Here is a 22,824-nt window from a genome sequence, read left to right on the forward strand (position 1 = left end):
TCCAGAAACGTTTTGAATGAAAAATAAATAAACCTCGTATAAAGTTGGATTGTATTGCAAATGCTGCTCTACGTGTTTTCCATGTGTCTGTGGGGCTTATCAGTGGAGATAAGATACAATGTTCGGAAAATTTTTGAATGAAATATAAATAAACCTCGTATAAAGTTGCATTGTATCGCAATTGCTGCTCTACGTGTCTTCCATGAGTCTGTGGGGCTTATCAGTGGAGATAAGATACAATGTTCGGAAACTTTTTGAATGAGAAATAAATAAACCTCGTATACAGTTGGATTGTATTGCATATGCTGCTTTAAGTGCCTTGCGTGTCATTAAGGCTTATCAGTGGGGATAAGATACAATGTTCGGAAAATGTTTGAATGAAAAATAAATAAACCTCGTATACAGTTGGATTGTATTGCAAATGCTGCTCTACGTGTGGTCCATGTGTCTGTGGGGCTTATCAGTGGAGATAAGATACAATGTTCGGAAACGTTTTGAATGAAAAATGAATAAAACTCTTATAACGTTAGATTGTATTGCATGTGCTGCTTTACGTGGCTACTGGCTACATCGTCGAAATATGGTCTCACCTCATTCCTCATACATTGCTGTGCAGTGAATAACAATTCAAGATTTACATTATATAGTAAATATATATCTCATACCCATTCAGCCAATGAAACATACACATAAAACGCCTTGTTTCTTTCAATGTAAGGTTTGCCACAAAATGTGCCCTGTAATATTTACGTAAGCAAATACTTAAACGTTTCATTGTTGGATCACGTTTTGAATTATTTGTGTGCCTTTTATTAACGATACCGATTGATAAAAACAATGGTCTTAATTGAGAAAGGAGCTCATGGCCCCTAACTTCGTTTCTTAGACAAAATAAATAACTTATTCTTTAATAAAAGACTTTTTATTCAGTGTATTTGTTCAATAATCACAGGGCTTTGGAATGGAAGTTCTCATATAATTTAAAACCTAAAACCAAATGGGCTAAGAATATATTTTATAAACTTACAGTACCAAATTTGTAAATTATATCCAGCAAAGTACATGTAAAAGGGTAATATTGTTAAAAAATAACCCGGATACCTTCAACGAAAGAGCTTTGACAGCTATATAGCATTACAACGGCCTGCCGCCTGAAATGAAATATTTGAGTATGAGGGCGTTTGAAGACAAATTAAAAAAATGTTAGCTTAAGTAATATTGTGAAGTTATTTTTATTGTTTGGTTGTATATTGTATGTTTAGTTTATACATGACCTGAGTTATTTTGTAAAACAACATCAATGTTGAAAATCGCTCATGAATAAAGGCCTTTTTATTATTTATTTTACATACCATTACTAAAATAATACTCAGTTGTGTATTTCTTTCATAGATACACAATTTTAAATCTCAAACGTAATGTTTTAAATTATATTATATGTTTACTTTTAAAATATTGGTGATAAGGTAATTTTTAATTTTAAGTAAAAATAACTTATCGGAGTGTAAATTACAAATAAAAACAATAGAGTGAAATATGTTCATATGCGAAAGTGTAAAGATGCCCAAATCTAAACAGAACTGTTGAAAGGATTGTAAGGTTAGTTACAGCAGACTCGGAGCAGCGGGCGGCTCTGCGCGGCGCAGTGGCGGGAAGGGGCCGTGGAGGGAAGATTGAATGAATGAAATTCCTGAACCACTCACGCACGCACGGGAAGTGCGTAGTAGTAAATTGATCGTGACCATGGCAAGGTCAGAAGCGCCAAACTGCCTCCCCCCTCTCGCCCACCCCCTCTCTTCCTTCAGCTCCAACCGCGCACTTTTATTATCATGGCTCCTATTATTCGGGTTTAAATTATAGATCGAGTATCGATCTCGAGGTTGTTCGGTTTAATTCTTTCTGATCGGACAGTCGATCTTTCCTAAACAATAAAGACTTCCTTCAGATCTTTGTATTTCCTCGTTCTTGACTGTTTAACAGCTGTCTCTTGGAACGTTGTGAAAGTAGAACATTTATGTTAACATGATCTAGTGCCTTCATTGGAGGATATTCATTTCCTTGTATGTTTTTAGACTAATGAATGACACGAATGACAACAGCCTTCGCACAGTTAACTTAACTATTGTATGACGTTCCATGTGGTTACAGTATGAGCTGCTAAGGTACGGTTAATAGACTACTAAACCTCCTAATGTCAAGTTTCGGGTTCATAATGAATCAGGTTAATTAGCCACTAACTAAGCCTCCTGTATAACATTCTTTGCTTTTTGTTGCTACTCCACTGCTCTTTAAATTTGACATAAGTATTTCCAACACAATAACCACTTTAATTGTATGGTTATTAATCAAAACTGTATAATAAGTAAATTTTGGATATCTGTTACACTAGTTGGATCCATTAAGGTTGTTTGTTAATAATTAATGAGGTTTCTACTCGAACAGTTTCTGCGCTTTAGTAAAATATTTTATTTATATTGTAACTCCCCAAGCGCAAAAATGTAATCAAGGTAAAAGACAAGCCTTTCTACTAACAGACGACATCGGTCTTTTGCTGTAAAGCTTAACATCGTTTGTATAGCTGGTAAACATGTAACCATTTTCGTTTCTATCCACACGTTTTAAACATATTGTGCAAAAGACTCCGGTATCTAATCTATAAATATTGTTTTTACTAATATAGCTTGCTTCGGTGTTGTGGCACTTTTGATCAATTCGGAAAACTATTGACAAATTGAACTCTCACTTGATTAGACAAACGTTCACACACTAACGTTCTTTTTTATCCCAGTCTGGAAGTCCTGCTTTTTACAAGCAAGACTCTACCTCTTATGTGACCTTATTTTGATATCTATATTTTAAAGTAAATAGCTTGCTTTATTAGTGTTGGACAACTGCTCTTTTCCGTAGCTCAACTAGTATCAAATGAAACCATCGGATGAAACTACTAAATTAAAATAAATATTAAATTTTTACCAAATCATCACTAGCCGCATGATTGATGTCCAGGAGGAATATGCTGGTCGGCGATGGTACGAGACGGACGCTGCACGGAGCTACTGGACGAAAGAATGACCAAGGAGGAATGCTGCGCTACCAATGGCGTCGAGACGGCTTGGAGCAGCGACGATTTGGATGCCGGGACACTCTTCTTCTGGAGGGTTCTCGGTGGAGGAGTCCCTTGCCATCCGTGTAGAGGTAACTATTCTGAATTCTTGCATGAGTATGCTTGATGTAAATCTAACACTGTGTTCTCTTGACTACCCGTTTACTAATCAGCATATCAGTTAGATTGGCCTCTGTCGGTTGTACAGAATTTATTAGTACATATGTATCAAATGTATTCTTACAAAGTAGTGTCATTAATGAATTACGGCATGGATGTAATTTTAATTTGTTTTTTCCTAGCCACATGGATTGTTACTAGTTTGTGTTTGAGTTATGTTAAAGAGATTATTGTATTTAATGCAACCTCGTGAATGGGTTTTCGAAGCATACCAAAGTTAATTTGGTTCAAGGCATATGCAATTTATGGTCGTTTTAATTGCGTGTGACTCACTTTGTTTGAATGTTGCTGTCATTGTCGCTTTATTATTAGTATTGTGTAAAATCGAAACAACAAATTAATTTGTTTTTAGTTTGAAAACAATTTTACAGTAGGGAAATTATTCTTTCTTATAAGCCATAAAATAATAGAAATTTTAATAGAAGTTGTGATACACTCTTATTAAATTCATTCTGGTTATCTATAATGCTATTGAGAGTTTATACAATTTCGATTGAGAATATCTGTATTGGGACAGATAATCAAAGCAGTTTGTGTTCGTTCCACTCTTACTCATAGTCGATTTCAAGAAACTTGATGGATACATGTTCTGCAATCACCACACAATATTTCAAACTGAACAATGTCGGTACTTTTATGGACTTACACTGAGCATACGACGTTATCGTGTGCTAAAATGCTAGTAATGGAACAATCAGTGCTAATTGAAGATGCTAACAAGTTCCCACACAAGCTGGATACGCTTATTGCACTGAAACAACAGCAGTGAGCCTCGTTCAGCGTGATGAACAGGTGTCTGATTGTAGCCCCACGTCTACCTGTACGTACTTTATAAACTTAGTTTTAGTCGTACAGTAATGGAGATGTCACGTCTTTTGAAAACATAATTAATAGGTATTCAAAAAAAATTAGTTATTCAGAAAAAGATCTTAAGTACTTCATCGTTGAAATACTTAAAGAGTAATACTTTACAAAAAAAATTAAAAAGCGTTTGTATGCGTATTAGTTATATATCTTTAAAACGAGACGCCTTCAATGACGCTGTGATTAAAAATATTTTTTAAACGTGAGGTTTAAAAGTTATTCTTATGGATATTACTCAAGGTCATTTTTTACTCTTAAGAGATTCTGATTGCATTCTGGAATAGTACAAATTTTTATGACTAACACAATGGGATTTTGTGAAAATATAAAGAATCACATCGGATAAAGTTGGTATGCCATTCCAAACAGTAACATATATGAAATCCAAGATTTAACCATTTATATGAACTCTTCAGCCATCTTCTGTAGAAACCACAAGGTATCTTCTGAAATGTTCAATTTCAACATATCCAGACTCGTTGTCTTTATAAAATAAACTATATTCTGAAATTAAGAGGGCTAAATAACACATTGGATTCGATTTGGAAACATGATTCTGAACAAATTCTGTTCATAGACGTCATATCGATCCTCGTTCTTGAAGCTTTATTTTTGAGCTGAAACTTAACCTGGCACCAGCAAGCGGGCGCCAATTAATGGAACAACAAAGAGTGACAATTTAGTGCCAATTTTCGCCTCGGACCGACTCAACAGTTACGTTGGATCGCCCCCCCTCACAAAATGACGGAGTGTTGTTCTTGCCCCCCCCCCCACCCCAACAAGATGTCCGAGTGTTGTTCTTGCATCCGACACCGAGAAGATCTGCTTTCTAGTGATGCAAATTAACAGGAGCTATATTTAGCCGTCCTCCGAGTCGGTATGATTCGGCCCACCTCGCCACTTCAGTACGAGGTGGAATGCACCGTCAGGTCGACAGTCATGGTGGGAGTGGGGCTACAGACCTCTGTAGCCTTCGACATCAGTCTTCAGCTGGCCTTCTACTCACCGAGTCAGGTCGGTATCTCTGCTATGTTCACTTTTGCAGTCAAATACTTAGCAAAGAAGCCGTGAGCTGTTGATCTGAATTCGTAACGGACACGTTCACTCCCTTAATTTTGGAAACTTTCAATGATATTTGACAGATTTAGATCATAATTTTTCGCTTTCTCTTTATAGACACAAATGTGTATTAATTTCATCAGATGCCATGGATAAGTATGATGTGACCATGGATTACACTGCTTTCTACATATTATTCTTTCTGGGTTTCTCAGTATGATAATACATACGAGTAGTTTTTAGATATGGCTGTAAAACTGTTAAATCTAATATACTTTGGACTTTGTCTTTTTCAATTCTAGTTGGCTGAGCTGTAGCAAAGCCTATCCACTGGTGGGGCGGGAAAAATTTCATTTCTGTCTGTCTGTCTGTCCGCACAATATCTCGAAACGAACTGACCTATAGATTTGAAATTGTGCATGAAGCTTCATGAGGAACAATGAGTTCGATGATGGTGCATGTCACTCAATGAGATTTGGCTGAGCGTTAGCGAATATTTTTACATTGGTCTTATGGGTAATCTCGATGAAAACAAAGAAATAGCATAGTAAATAAATCAGTAAAGAGACTTAATACACCCATAAGATAATCAAACATGTGACATATTAACACTTGGAGCCAAACTATCCCAACACTTAGAACATTATTGGCTGAGCTTCAGTGAAGCCTATCACTCGTGGAGTCTTATGGGTAGCCGTGATGGCAAAGAGAAAAGGCAAAATAAATAAATTTGTAAACAAACTGAATCCTAATCATTTGAGAGATCAATATGTGACTTTTATAATAGTGTCACTAAACCCTACAGCTTCAAAGACCCACAAGATATTATCATTGAGGGCATTTGGTATGTTTTTAACTACTTGCCCCACATTTAACTACAATCTATTTATAACATGCCAACCTTCGCTACCCGTCTTGAACTTCTAAACAAATGAAATCGCTCTAGAACATATGAACTGCCCGATAAATATTCTGTTGGAAACCACTTACTTCCAGGCCCGTTGCCATGATTTGGTTTAGAATGCTGAGATAGGAAGTCTCCCAGTATGCTTATGGATACTATGTTTTTCTATTCAGGTACCAAGCTTGTCCAATTTCGTTCATAGTGGAAGCCACTCTCTTCTAGGCCTGGTAGAATGATGTTAATGAGAATACCTCTTCACTTAGATTTCACTATATTTTGTGGTATAGGTGTCTCTGATGTTAAAACGATGTAAAGGGTTCCCTTTGAGCATCTTCGTCGCCGACCTTTTTTGGATCTTTTCAGACGGATGCTGATTTCAGGTTAGAGGAGTTAATTCTGTGACAGCGTCAGATTCCAGACGATAAGAGGAAGGTGGACTGGATCTAAATTTAATATTCAAATTAAATTAACCATTCCCACCATAGCAACGTTTATTTGTACTAGAACCTGTTGGAACATTCTTATTATAAAAAGGCGGTGTAACAATTTAAATAAGTATTAATTGTTGAACTTCAAGAATATTTTACGTACTTAAGATTTATGTTGTATTCGTTGCCCACGTATGTAAAACAGTACACGTTTCTGTCTAAATTTCGATAGTTCTCGAGATGAAAAGTTTGCACAGTAGAACTGGATAATGATGACTCCAACCGAAGCTTTTGCAAAAGCTCAACCCGTATTCACTATTGTGTTACTGTTATAAACATATGCTATAAATAATAAAACAACAGTCATTCGTTAAAATTAATATCATTGTTTAGTTTAACGCCGTTAAAGACTTGTGCCATTCTAACTGTCTATTAGCTCCATAACATAACCTAAGACATTGACAGAGCAGCGACAGACCTGCTGACATTGATGGAATGGAGGTTTGCTAAATCATTGCACAAGACTAGCAGACGAGTGCACTCATGCATAGGCGGCCCGGTGTAATTTATGCTTGTTACATCTCTAGACCTTGCTTAGGGCCATAATGCATCTCTTACAGGTACCTAGAGCACTGAGTTGCGTTCCCACAGCTAAGGATGTATTCTGGGGGAATGAATGCACATCTCGAAAATAATTTAAACGTGAAATCAAATTTACTAGAATTAAAATATAACTGAACAATTTAGATTAAAAACTTGTGACTAAACAATCAGTCTTTCTAGTAGACTGAACTGCGACTGCCCCACCTTCGGCCTTTCCTAGGACCTGAAAAACTCCACGTTACTGGGAATAGATTTCAGTTATCCAGTAATTTCACTACTTAATAATACAGTACACTACTCACTACTAGTACTTATATACTCATAATACAGCTGTCTGATAAAAAGTATTCATCGGTATTTAGTGGGGTTTTTGAGGAACTCGTAAATAAATTTATTGCAGTCAAAAAGACGAGAGTCAATTTGTACGATTGATAACCTAGCTTTTCTTGAAATTAATAGAGGAATTCTTCGCAAGAAAGAAAAGATTACCAGCCATGATACTGTTGGTGTAGGTCGGCAGGGGAAGGTAACAAAAGGGTTAAAATATAAAATGCCAATTTTTCTTCCTCAAACTATATTTTTCCCATCTTCATAGAGTTAAAACCGACCTTCAAACCATAAATAATAGGTGTTCCCGTTAAACAAGTAGATAAAGAGACTGAAAGTTATCATATTAAGGCATGGTTAGCTAATGCAGATTTAACATTTATTTAAGTACCTGACGGTGGATTTTAAGTGCATCAAGCTAAGAAAAATATGATGTATGAAAATCATTTCATATTTGTAGCCCTTTTGAAACTCCCCCATTTAGACCTCCGCCAAACCGACTAACCAGCGATATATTTTTCTATCGGTCATTTCTCTATCGATTTTGAGAAAACGATGTGCTTATACAATGCAAATTGGACGTCGGGTCATGGACAGTGACCAGTAAATTGACGAATTTAACAAGATTATAAAGTTGTAAGACATAAATTCTTCTTTTATAAAAAAAGAAAGTGACAGAATGAGTTTTACTCTTCTTCTTCAATGACATGATAGCTAGGCCTAAACGCCCCATTTCGAAAATATGCTCATTGGTAATATAATAATAATATAAATCACATTAGTTAGATAAACGAAGCAAATGTGGATTATTTTCGTGCAATTAATGCCCTTGTTCAGACAAAAAAGTGTATAGATATTAACTTGTATAAAAGCATTAAAATGAAAATATAACTGTAATTGGAAAATCTGTAAGTAATAGTAGGGGAAACTCACTTATTGCTGCTTTAGTTGTAATGTGAATATAAGAGCTTAGTGTTATAAAAATTTTAAATTGAATAAAATGATTTGGTTAAAATCAAAACCGAGAATCGATGACATCTTAATCGAACTAAAGGAGTAGAGCGTACTCTTAAAGCCAAACGTGATAAGGTGCGAAACTTATTGGTGCAATTCTACAATTGAAAATTAATGCTAGTGACCCTCTTCTGCCACGGCTGCTCAGACTGTAATGGCACTCAGTCATCCTGGATGTCCCCACGTCAAGGCCTTCATCACAAATCTTCCACCGATCCAGTCTCCAAGTAAGTGGATTTCTCCACTAAGCCACGAATATCGGTTTGGCTGGATGTACGAGCCGCGCTGACTGGCACTTATCCAAGAGGCAATTTGTCAGTAAAATAGGACTTGTTAAACTAAGGAGAAACCGTTTCCATCTTTCTTTCGACCTTCTGGGCACCGGATATCAGCTACTACCACCATGGATAATACCAGGATGGATAATACACATTCGCTCGCGGCTGGTTGACAGCGCTGGTTACAAGCCTGAGGGTGACCAGTTTGACATGCTGTCTCCAACAGGGGAACGTTGTGTAGTTTTTATGTCAGTTACAAAAGTTACTTTTATGTTGGTCTTTAACGATGGTGCCGATCCCTTCGGATTCAACATTCGAAATTAACACCTCATACACACGTCTCTGGCGTTACTTTTATCATAATTATCATGGAAGGTGACTGACAAGGATGGTTTAAAAAATATTCAAAATCCATATTACAAAAACTGCATTCTAATTCAAATCTGACATCATAAAGATTTAAACATAAGCTATCAGCGTAGGAAAAAATACGATCATTAACTCTAACGTTAGTGGAGTGTCCACAATATGCTGATTAATTACCGCTGGTAAGTCAACAGCGAATATTAGCAACGTGTGAATAGCAGAGACAAATCACTGCATTCAGCTATGGACGTTTTAGCCAGTAATCTAAGAGCAGCAGACTGGCCGGTCACGCGGTTTGGGCCAAGACTCTCGAGCATCGGAACCATGCTAGTAGATCTGTAGGCTACCAAAAACAGATCACTGCAGTTAGTCATGGAAGTAGCAGCCTGTAATCGAAGTGCAGCATACTAGCCGGTCACGCGGTTTGGAACCAGAAAGACTCTCGAAGATCACAACCACGCTGGTAGATCTGTAGACAAGCAGAGACACATCACTGCAGTTAGTCATGGAAGTGCAGCAGACTGGCCGGTCACGCGGTTTGGGCCAAGGCTCTCGAGGATCAGTACCATGCTGGTAGATCTGTAAACAAGCAGAGACAGATCACTGCAGTTAGTCATGGAAGTAGCTGCCAGTAATCGAAGTGCAGCAGACTGGCCGGTCACGCGGTTTGGGCCAAGGCTCTCGAGAATCAGAACCATGCTCGTAGATCTGTAGACAAGCAGAGACAGATCACTGCAGTTAGTCATGGAAGTAGCAGCCAGTAATCGAAGTGCAGCAGACTGGCCGGTCACGCGGTTTGGGCCAAGGCTCTCAAGAATCAGAACCATGCTGGTAGATCTGTAGACAAGCAGAGACACATCACTGCAGTTAGTCATGGAAGTGCAGAAGACTGGCCGGTCACGCGGTTTGGGCTAAGGCTCTCGAGGATCAGTACCATGCTGGTAGATCTGTAGACAAGCAGAGACAGATCACTGCAGTTAGTCATGGAAGTAGCAGCCAGTAATCGAAGTGCAGCAGACTGGCCGGTCACGCGGTTTGGGCCAAGGCTCTCAAGAATCAGAACCATGCTGGTAGATCTGTAGACAAGCAGAGACACATCACTGCAGTTAGTCATGGAAGTGCAGAAGACTGGCCGGTCACGCGGTTTGGGCTAAGGCTCTCGAGGATCAGTACCATGCTGGTAGATCTGTAGACAAGCAGAGACAGATCACTGCAGTTAGTCATGGAAGTAGCAGCCAGTAATCGAAGTGCAGCAGACTGGCCGGTCACGCGGTTTGGGCCAAGGCTCTCAAGAATCAGAACCATGCTGGTAGATCTGTAGACAAGCAGAGACAGATCACTGCAGTTAGTCATGGAAGTAGCAGCCAGTAATCGAAGTGCAGCAGACTGGCCAAGGCCTCGGAGCTCGTGTCTCCATCTCGGCTGAGTCACTAATGAGCCGACTCGATAGATTTTCGTTTCGCTCGCTCGCTCAGTCTCGTTGCAATTTTCAATTACCCGCAGTTTTTGCGCCTCCAGGTCAGTTGCACCAAGGGAAAATAACTCGGCAGAATTAGAGTAATGGTTCCGGTTCGAAAAACATCAATTTGGCGCGTCTTTGGCCGACATGTTCTGAGGAATTCCGACCTTCCGACTGATTACGTTCTATGTGGATAACCGGTATGGGGGCCTGTGCAAGGGTGGTTCGTGGAATCAGAATGATGAGACGACTTAATTTTAATCAATGCGTAGCTAAGTTGCGTCTTCATTCCCACAACACTAATGGATTTGCATTTTAAATATTTATTAGATGTACAAGATAATTATACTGTTTTTATAATTCTTCTCAATTGCATAAATTCACCACTTGGCACTTTGCAAATATCTCTTAAGGCTAATATAATATTGTTATGAGAATTCAATTAGCTACTGATAATAATTAGTGCATGTATTAGGCTTACTTGGAATCTTGATGTATTAAAAATCCTTGTAAGAAATATAAACATCAACTCAAAGTTAAAAATAAAGTATTTAAGTACACATAACTTTAAAGGTTAAACATTTTAGAACAACACAAATTACCAATTTTGTGGAAATTTATCCAAGATTATCCAGATCAACAGTTTCGCTTGTGAATGGAACATATTAAAAAAAAGAATTAAGCTGCCCCAGGATTCTTTAAACTATATTTTTGGATATGATTCCTGAAGGTTATATTTTGCTTGGAACTCCTATTATATTTCAAGAATGTAATTGTGTAAGCACTGTCTCAAGCGGTGTGAACCGGCAACGCGGCGTGAACCAGAGCATTTGGATGAATTTTTCAGAGTAAAAATTGTCAGTATTTGATTTTAACTAAATAAAAAGTAGCAGTAGCATTTTCAGTGTTGCCCTGATTATAAAAAATATATAAATACATAGGCCTGGAAAGTCGTCTTCGGTGGAAAAGCATCTACTTCCGGTTTAAGGCGTTTCTTGTAGTCTGTTGAGTTCATAAACACATGTGTATCAAATTCCATTGTTTAGGACAGCGAGAAAGCAAAAACCAATTATAGTTCTTTTAGGGCTGCAGCCCTATTTCACCCCTATAGGTAAGTTGATCGTCATAACAACTCTTGGCAATGTCTGTTAAAGCTTAAGCCACATGAATCTTCTATCCATATCAGACCACCGGAAACATAAATAACAAAAATGTTGTTCATCTTGGGGTTGTAACCCCATTTCAACTCAAACTTCATACAGTGATAAGTGAGTGAGTGAGTAAGTGGGGACATTGCCTTTTGTATATAGAGATTATGTGGAAGATAATGAGTGCTTAGTATTGTTTTACGTTTCGTCCATAGGAACCCTAGGATATATAGACACTAATGACTATAAACAGCATTCTCCTACTGCTTCGATCCAGTTAAAGAAATTGACGGGTACTAATCGTTCTATTTATGGGTGAAAAATATTTCCAACTCAGCAATCTGTCTTACTATAAAACAAGTTTAACAGTAGATGAGAATCCTATTTTTATCTCATTTAAAATATTTTCTTGTATTATTTTGAAAGTTTAAGTGAAGAATATTAATTCCATATTTACCGAGTTAAATGGATCTCTTACTAGAGAATGAATTAGTTTGTCGTTTTAAAAAAAGGGGAAATATTAAAACCGTTTGAAAAAAATCGAATATAAACTTAACAAATAACTTTTATTTATTTAAATAAACAAAGATGCATTTTTAATAAATACTCCAAAATTTCTATATTTTACACCACTGAACATTACAGATATTTTTGTAAGTCAATTACACAATTAAAATATTAAAAAAAACAACTAACACTAATTAACCAAAATTATTAATAAAGCAAGTGAACTTTAAGCTCACATTCAAATAATGTCAATAAATTAATACACGCTGTAAAAGACCTTTCTCGACCAAGTAAAGTCCTAATTGTGTCTTAAATAACATTAAAGCTGTTAATATTTCAAGATACGAAAAGTTAAATAACTTAGGACCAAATTAGAGTTATCTTTTATGTCTAACACAATAATTCCTCAGAGTCCTCACACCACCCGCAAGGCCCTTTCTTGCAGAGAAAAACTCTATTAAAAGTTTGAAGATCAAAAACTCTCCGAAAAGCTAGACCATATTTCAGCCTTGACTTAAAATACCACCGTAAGCTACCTGAGGGTTTCCTTGCGAGGCAAAATGAGAGCGCCACCGCAGAGAGAGTATTATAGAAGTTGTTTGCACAAAACCGCTATATGGGTTTTCCATTCCAGGTTGTCATTTATGTGAATTAACATCAACTTGACTGAGGAATTGAGCTTTATATACGAAAGAAATTTAATGATTAAACTGCCACATTTTTCGTAAAATTGTATTGCCTCAGTCTTAGAAAAGTTATGATTCATTTCTTTCAAACACTTTAGGATCTTTGTAGCCACATAATAAACTGAAGTCATTGGCAAAATAGCCACAGATAACCTGTTATGATAATGATCTAATGAATATAAAAGTATTTTTGGGATGTCATTGATGTATAAATGTAAAGAGAAGGGAACCCAGTGTTGATTCTTGTAGTACCCCGGTAATTACAATAGAGTTCACTTACTTAAATCGAACAAGAGGACCAAATTGTAATTATTTGACTCAACGGAAGACACGGATTACAAAAAAAAATAAGAAAAAGAGAAAATTATGGAGAGATAAAGACATAACATATTTAAAAAACATATTATTTTATTAGTTATAATGAAATAATTTATGCGGGCATCTAAAATGTTCTAAAAAATATTTAAACCAATTTTAAATTTTTACGGAACAAAGTTGTACTGTATTTAAAGATCAATACAATTAAAAAAATAAACAATCAAATACAACATTTATAGGAAGTAACCAAAGGAAATATTACTATCTGGATTATCACTACATGGAAAACGTTTCATGATAAACGGTTTCACTAAAAATTAACCTATTTTAGACCTGCGCGGAGGAATCTGTTTAAGTCAAATTTCTTAGTTTTTCAATTAACACAATAATTATGTAATGATGGGGTTCTACGCCATTTTGAAACGATTATGCATTGATGCTCCGATCAGGAATGTACGCTGGTCTGATAAACTATTTCTGTCAAATACTGTATACCTATAGTCGTTGTAGTTTATTCCGGTCTAAGGCATTTCTGATCCCATAGCTGAGTTTGTCTGAGAACTACTTTCGGTGAAAAACCAAGATGTGTTTTATAACAGTCTTTAAATCTGTAGCAGTCTTTAAGTTAAATAGTAATTTTGTCTTTGATATCTGCATTATACTAATGAACAAACACTGTATACTCAATATTCGCTCAAATTTACTTTTACTTGTCAAAGCATATTTTTACTAAAACTTACTCTTTTGATATTTGGATAACATCTGTGCTCATCAGTGGTTACAGAGCAGGTTAAAATAAGGAGTGTTGTTACTTTTAAGCTTACTCGTCTATACTTGTTGCTTTCCATACAAGATAAAGAAATTTGAAGTGGTACTTTTAAATTAACTAAGCAAATGATGTTGTGACATTATAATGTTTACTGTTCATATATAAAACACAATGAGATATCTGCAACAAGAAGGACATCAGAAAACTACAATAAAAATTCATAGAGACTTTAAAATAATACTTATTACATATACGAATAATAATTTAATACATAAAAATTCTTCAGTTATTAATTATTACATTTTGTACCGTAACTTGATCAACTTATAAGCCATTTAATGTAATAACGCCTGGTAGCAGGTCTAAAGAGATATCGGCCATATCATTGCTATTCAAAATTGTTCATCTAACCACCTATATATTTCATTTAACAAACTTTAAAAACTGTGAAAGCTCTCAATTCCGAAAGCTACCAAACCGAATTGTATTATCTTTTTTAATGAAAAATCTTCACTGCCATCTTACTTACACAGTTTTGTCGTGGAAAGACTGCATAAAATAGAGGTTACTTCCAGAAACTATACATGAAATTGGCAGATAAATTTACATTTTTTGTCTGGCTTCGGGATTACATCCCTATACGGATTTAAAATAGTATCATACAGGAATTTAGATTCTATTAGAACTAAAATAATAATTTGTATTCTAAACATGGTTTGTTCGATGTCGATCTGGCAAATATATAATCCAGTACTTCGCTGGGGAGGCAAGTGGACGGATTAGGGTGGCGTTTGGCTTGTACATTACTTAGATATAGGAATCAAACATAAGCATATTTTTATTTATAAATATCACTTACAAACACGTTTAAAAATAATTTAAAAAACATGTAATTACTGTAAAGAAAGGCAACATTTTTGGCAACTGACAAAGTTGCTGACATCCAATGTCACATTACTTATTATTTGTATGAATAAATCTCAGCTGTTGTTGCATGATGCACATAGTGATGACAAATAGCACTAACTAACCTTTATTACAGATGGCAGCACTGGCGTATTGAAACCAGTTTACTCTGGATTCTACTTAATGAACAAAGTTGTGAATTTGTACATGTGGGATACTTGAACTTGGTTTCCTTAGACATTTTAGGATGGCGTATTCACAGTAGTCGAAGAATACAAACCGGAGGGACTGGGCAGTAACATGTTTTATAACAAACCATGAGCTCCTTGATTACGAGGAAAAAGCGGCCGTAATGAATTCGTGACTATAGCACGTGAAATAATATACCAACACACCATACACTAAATGCAATTTTTACCATAGAAAATCGTCAAGAGGAAATAGATATTATTACTGTTAAAAGATACGATACTGATTAGGTATATAAATATTAATATAACTTTGGACTGAACCAAGGAAATAGAATTTTGGGAGGGGTGGCGGGGTAGCATTATACGCTGCGTCCCGAAAACATTTCTTGTGATTCATGGGTAAAACCTTCCTTTCATGAATCGTATTGGCCCAAATAACTCATCGCACTCGCTAAAATCAGTTTGTCTTGTGACAGTTCTGATTGTAGTGGAATTAAATAATACGCTGTGGCTATATGGCCGGCTACCGTCTGTAGATTAGACAGACGGGCGATGAGTGGTGACGTCAACCGTGACGTAACGAAAGGGCAGGCATAACTGTCACCTTTACACCACTGCCTTAGAAATATAAAAACACAATTTGTAGACTATTTTATTAATTGCATATTATGCATTGGTAATGTATTGAACGGTAATGTAATAAAAGTGTACGCTTAAATAAATTAAAAAGAAGAAACATACAACTAAAAATTAACCATGTACCAGAATCTACACTTCGTAGTTTATTAAGATATAGTTTTGTTTCTCAAAATTTTTCTGGAATGTTTCAATTAATAGTCATTAAGAGAAATCATAATTAATTATAAATAATTTTTGTCATATTAAATATGTATGTCATTTAATAGCATAAAATAACTGGAACATTTGTTTTATTTACTAATAACACTCAAATGGTTATGATTTCATTGTATGTTGTATGTAAGTGGTAAGAGTGAAATTAGTCTCTCGTCTTGGGATATTTGAAAATTAATTCTTCCATTTACCGATTAAAAATAGTTTTATTATTAATCACTTATGTATTATCGGACTAAGTTCTTATAGAAGGGATCTTGGTACAGTTTAAAGTATATAGCATACAGTCTACATCACTACCTAACTTTTCTATTGTTTTCGGCAAAATACTGTCAGTTATACAAACGTCTGGATGAGTCAGACAGATGTAAAGTAACACTTAAACTGGAACTTGAAATGTTATACATCAATGTATAATTCTCATTCATTGTTATAAAACACAGGGATGTGTCATTACGATAACAAATAGGATTATCTAGAAAAGTTGGCTTCTTACACGAAAGAATTTTGAGCTGTTAACTTACCATAAAAAGAAGCCTGAATATGTTCATTAAGATGTGACTGGCCAAAAACGGAAAATTGCGTTAAAGCAATAACAGTCTAGAGAAAGTTATAAGAGTTGTATACGGCATCTCAACGAAACAACTGATGGCATCTCACACCCAGCACAACTGTCGTAGATCTAATGCATTTAACGTGGATGATACAGACAGTTCTTTTCATTACCACAATCCCTTCCGCTTTCCCATTACTGTACAATAAATCTCGGGGACTGATGTTTCCTCAAGCTCAACATTCTTATTTAACAAAAATTTATCATGAAAATTCCTAAAATTGACTCTAAATATGAAACTTGAATTATTAATTATAATTAGGAGAGGCAAACTAAAATAAAGCCGTAGAATGCATGATAAGAAAATTATTAAAATGGAATTAACTGAGAACTTACAATATTTATTAACTTAAAAAATGAGTAAAAATAAGTAATTCACTTAATAGAGTTGTAAGAGGGATTGGACGTAATTTACCAATGCGGTATAATGCTGTTACTAAAATGTGACAAATAGCTCTTTGTAAGCATCTAAATTAAATAGTTAGTTATAAAGTTTGCATGATAATGTTTACACGGATCAATACTGTGCACTTTATGATCAAAAGATAAGATCACTGTATATTTCTAAAGATTTAAAATTTTATACGTACTTGTAATTTAATTTTTGTTTGTATTCACACTTATGGAGTTTAATCACAACTGCGAAGTTTGATGCACAATATTGAGTACCGTATATTTAGGGTATAGACCTATTTCATGAAATATAGTTGTTCACTTTTAAATTTCTGTTTGAAGCCTTATAAATGTATGTAATTGAAATCGAATTCCAGATCATGTATAAATGATGTTTGGTGTGTAATCTACTGCATACCGTTTATATTGATCCCAAAACTCTCAAAGTAATAACCATGTTTATGTATATAGTGGTTTTAATTAATTATGATCCACAGATAAAAGAACATTTGAAAGCTCATAACGAATTTGTACAGAGACAAAGGCGGTAACTTGCTTGTTTCACTATATATACTTTTATGCTGTATTGTACACAAAATTAAATGAAAAGTACGTAGACAGTAACGTTTACATATAAGTTGTTAGCTGCCAAATTTTATATATACCCAAACTGTTTGTAGTTATCTCTTTTAATAACAGATAACATGTGTACTGTAATTAATTGTGTTAGAAAAAACTAATCCAGTGTTGGTTCAGAAGAGGGAATGAAAAGAAAACTTTAAAAACAAATTCATGTTTTAAATGTATCTGTATAAGAATTTTAACCTAACATTAATACATTTAGCATCAATTCACAACTTTGACATTCATTACCTTTCAATAACTCTCTAAGTAATGATGGTTTACTTTTATATTCAGCAAGTGTCTATCCTAGAGTATTATGGGTTCTAGGCAAAAATAAAATTAATAGTTCTAACAACCAACCAATAACATAATTTTACTTTTCTGTTCTATCTCAACTCAATGGAATGTTCAACAAGTTTGTGTCGACGTGGAACCTCATCTTTATGTTTGATGTAATGAATAATTTACAATGTCAAATCTCATCATTACCAAATGAATGATATTTATTATACACCACAAGTGCTAGAGCTACTTCAAAACCTTTGACGTCACAGTTTGTGACGTCATAGTCGTTCCCGTTCTTTGAAACCAAGACTGGTGACCGGGCATATAGCCACTCCGTAAATAATAAGAGAATACCAAATAATAGTAATAATAGGACTTGACCTTGTTTTTCAGTTGTTATAGTGTTGTTTACGGGTTTTTGAAAATAACGTATTTGTCAATACTAATCTGCAAATCGAAATCGTGAGTTTAAAGTCGTTAAAGAGATTGTTGCGCCTTCATCTCAGCAGTTAGCACGTAAACGCAACCTGCCACACAGATAGCGTTTATTTGTTGAAAGGGTAGTATTTGGGCCCTACGAGCACAGCTAAATTCCCCCAAATTTAAATCGGGAAAGTTTAAAAAATCCATCTCTTTGTATGTTTGTGTGTATGTCACATTAGTTTTTCCACACCTTATCTCGAGAGCCGCTTGACCTACAGTGATGAAAGAAATTTAGCAACTATCAATGGATGTCCAGTAAGGCACAGTCGGGTATAAGATTTTCACTCTACCCCTTCTGCCTGAAGTGGAATACAAGCACAGAAGTAGACAAACTTTTGAAATTAGGTGGGCTTCTCATTCCAAAGTATGTATTATATTTATATACCTGTAAATATGGCACAAAGGTTACATTCGAAAAACAAATCAGTCTTATACAAGTATTAATAACTAATCATTAATTTGATGCTGTCCACGGAAATTCTGAGAGACAGTTCATTATCTGCACATGCAATTCAACGTAACTAAAATAATTTAGAAATTGCTTTAACACAAAAGGAATTTTTAATTAATACAATTTCCATATTTAAGTAATGTTGAAATCATGCATTAGCTAATTTTAAAATCTAGGCTACCAGACGGTCTAAATAAAATATGAACCTATATTGCTTTACAAATTTGATTTCTTTATTGGGACTTTAAAACATTCTGCATAACAGGTTATGAAAAATGTGTTGTTTATTATATCCATTTGTTTATTATTATTAAATTTTTCTCTTAACCATAAATACAAAAATATTTAATTTCAAAAATATCATAGGACCCCGTCGTATTATAGGATGGATGACGACAGTCATACCATAAGTACTGATATGTGTTGGTATTATTGACGTTGATTTTAGTTTTAAATAGAAAAAATCTATATACCATTCAGAAGCTGTATTTACTGTCTTGAATCCAATCTCACTACGAACTTCTTACTATATGTATCGAAACTTCTGCCGCAAAATAAGTGGTTTGACTTTTATCTATAGCAACAAAAACAGGAACTGGCTATAGCGCAAGTTAATTTTTCGGTTGTGATAGCCATAGCTTACCTTAATTAAAATTCTAACATTGTAGCACATGTGGAATACAACAAAAAAATTTTGGGTTGAAATATAGTTCCTTGGCTTATTTACAATTCAAAATAGTGACTTAAAGCAGTTCATAGATCATTAAGAAAGAATTCTGACCAATGGTCAAGATTGAATTTCCTCCTTCTCAAAAGCCGACCACCTGAATTTCATGAACACCAAATCGTAAAAATCAATTTTTCTCAATTGTGTTGTTTGTATTACTTATAATCGAATGAAGATATAGTCTTTCAGGACAACTAATCCACTTGTTCCAACCAACATTGATGCACTTTCTGGAAAATAAACTAAGGGTTTAATAATTGTCTCCTGATTTTGTTTGCAGAGACGTGCAAGGACGTGCAGTGTGGGGCGGGGAAGAAGTGCATTGTCAGGAATGGTCTACCAAAGTGCGTGTGCTACCCTCGCTGCAAAGGTAACAAGAACTACTACCTGGGTCCTGTGTGTGGCACCGACGGTCGCACGTACCGCTCTATCTGCAAGCTCAGGAAGCGTGCTTGCAGGAAGAAAAATGCCTCCCTTGCAGTCGCCTACCGCGGCATGTGCCAAAGTTAGTAACACATTCATTATTATATTGTAATAATGTCAACTCACTTTTTCTCGACTAATTCAACGAATCACACGACATGGCTGATTCTTATTCAAGATCTATTTTATATTTAAAATTTAAAAGTATTGATTCAAATTTTCACTTAGAGAAATTTTTTTATCCGTTAAAAAACTTAGTGTAGGGAATATACCTGTGTTAAGGAATCGGTCGTAAGAGTGGAATAATGTAACCATATTTCTCGCGTGCGATTTTTTCCTAATTATCTGAACGCCTACATTGATAATAATGGCAAATATAACCATTAAAGCCGAAGTATAAAGAAATATCCAATTTAAGAATAATCACACATTTTTTTAAAATTTTCCTATAGTTAATTCAACACCGAATTAATTACTACTCAATTTTTATGAATTACAACTTCTTTAACGATAGTAACAGGTAATTGATCCGAGATTACGTTTGATTCTAGATCAATCATCTTTATAACTGGCGACAATTTTTTAAGATTTAACATAAATTACTATCTTATGTTAACCTCTTACATAGGTAGCCAAATCTTTGGCTTTGATAGTCATACATAATATGGTAGCCGTCTTCTATAAGTATTGGAAGGTTAGATTCCTTACTTTAGAAGTATTGGATTCCTTGGTGTTACTACTTAAGTGTTATGTCACAAATGTTTCACAAATAGTGATACCGCGAAGTTACTAGTCTTACTTGTTATGCTGTCCTTTTTTTAGAAGTCCTAGATTCAGTGGTGTTACTACTTAAGTGTTATGTCACAAATGTTTCACAAATAGTGATACCGCGAAGTTACTAGTCTTACATGTTATGCTGGCCTTTTTTTAGAAGTCCTAGATTCAGTGGTGTTACTACTTAAGTGTTATGTCACAAATGTTTCACAAATAGTGATACCGCAAAGTTACTAGTCTTACATGTTATGCTGGCCTTTTTTTAGAAGTCCTAGATTCAGTGGTGTTACTTTTCTTACGTATTATATTAGGTTTCTTTTCATAAGCAATAGATTCCGCGACATTGCTAGTAATACGTGTTGTGTTAAGCTGGGTTTACAACTTATGATTTATCGAATTACCTGCAGCAACGACGAGTCGCTAAACTTTTTGTAAACCCTAGGCGTTATATTAGACCTGTTCACAAATTGTAGATTCCGTGGAGTTGCTATCCTGTAGCAGAGATCATTATACTTCCATTATTACGTGTTGTGTTAAGCTGGGTTTACAACTTATGATTTTATCGAATTACCTGCAGCAACGACGAGTCGCTAAACTTTTTGTAAACCCTAGGCGTTATATTAGACCTGTTCACAAATTGTAGATTCCGTGGAGTTGCGATCCTGTAGCAGAGATCATTATACTTCCATTATTACGTGTTGTGTTAAACGACTCTTACATAGTTAGTATCCAATCTCGCGATTTTAATAATGCAGTAAGGCGAGGGCTCACGAGATCATTGTGACACAATTAGCAATGAATCCACCGTTATTAGCTTAGTAAACACTCTTGTACACCACATTACGCCGGAGCTGTAAGTGCTCGATTACCACGGAATAGTAAAATGACCACGTTTATCGCGTTTAAATTGCCTCACAACGTCTCGCGCTTCGGTTATGGAAATCGTCTAAAATGACCGATTCAACTGAAGCAGATACAATATCATAAATTTGCCTACAGAGTAGGAGACATACCGTGAAATGGAGTGAATGTCGGCACGGATATGAATCATAGGGTGTGTCCGAGGGCCAAGGGACTGATGGGAGGCATGTATCCGACCCGACCTTCCGGCGATCCCGTAATTACATACACTTTGCGCGCTCTGTTCGCACACCTGCTCTCACGCCCAATCTTCCAATTATCTATGCACATGATTTAATAGGAAGCTGCAACGTCAGGTACTCTGCAGCCCTACCTTGGGGCGCTCTCCTCATTCCTGCGCCTTACCCCATAATTTCACCGCTTGCCTTACTTCCAGGAACACCCCCTTCATGAGCGACTCATTAAGCACGCTAGATACGGGAAATCCAGATAAATTAGCCTAATCCACCCACCGATCATCTGCTCCGTTATCCCAGCTCGGGAATTTGTAGACACAGTCGGCGTGATTCACGATTAGAATATCTTCTGTTGGAAAATTGAAGAATTATGTAAAACTAGTTTTTCGTCCGCCACTCTTAATGGGGTCCGTTTACGTGAGTTGTGTTGGATACGTTATTTATTATTTCCCAAAAAAGGCTGATAGCAGCAGTTATGTTTGTTTCTTTTTTAAATCTGGTTTACTTTCTTTCCACTCCCACACACATATTACTATGTTATAATCATTAAATTTCCTTAAATTCTTGACTTTAAAAATTTACCTTGCTACTTTTTTGCAAAGATTTGTTTTTGTTCGTAAGTTTTAGTTTCTGCAAGTAATATTTCAAATATAAATTTGACCTCAATATCAGTATATGCAGAGTATTCCGAATTTAACGATAATATTCAAAGTGTAATGTATGATCAGTCAATGACTATTCCAAATAACAAAATAAAACCATAATACGAGTAGAAGCAGCTTAGCCCACAAGATATCAACTATTGTTTATAATGCAGAAACTGTTTTTATAAAATATTACAAGCACTACTGCTCAAAAACAGCAATCCATTAAATCACTGTTTTACTTAGTAAAATCGTTTTAGTAAGAATTCTTGTATTTTTAATATTATCACATTTCTTAGACATTTCCTAGTTTAAGTACAATGAAGAAAATTCATTGTACTTAGTTTT

General features: G+C 35.4%; 1 protein-coding gene across 1 annotated transcript in view; it reads left to right on the plus strand.

The window, feature by feature from the left end:
* LOC124355069 (follistatin) overlaps window positions 1-22,824 on the plus strand; it is a 125,974-nt gene that overhangs the window by 69,873 nt on the left and 33,277 nt on the right. Inside the window, exons 2-3 of the mRNA XM_046805997.1 lie at window positions 3,007-3,195; window positions 19,819-20,043. Of these exons, the coding sequence (XP_046661953.1) occupies window positions 3,007-3,195; window positions 19,819-20,043 (414 nt within the window). The remainder of the gene's footprint in view (window positions 1-3,006; window positions 3,196-19,818; window positions 20,044-22,824) is intronic.

The sequence above is a fragment of the Homalodisca vitripennis genome, chromosome 2, assembly GCF_021130785.1.
Source record: "Homalodisca vitripennis isolate AUS2020 chromosome 2, UT_GWSS_2.1, whole genome shotgun sequence".
NCBI classification, from domain to species: Eukaryota; Metazoa; Arthropoda; class Insecta; order Hemiptera; family Cicadellidae; genus Homalodisca; species Homalodisca vitripennis.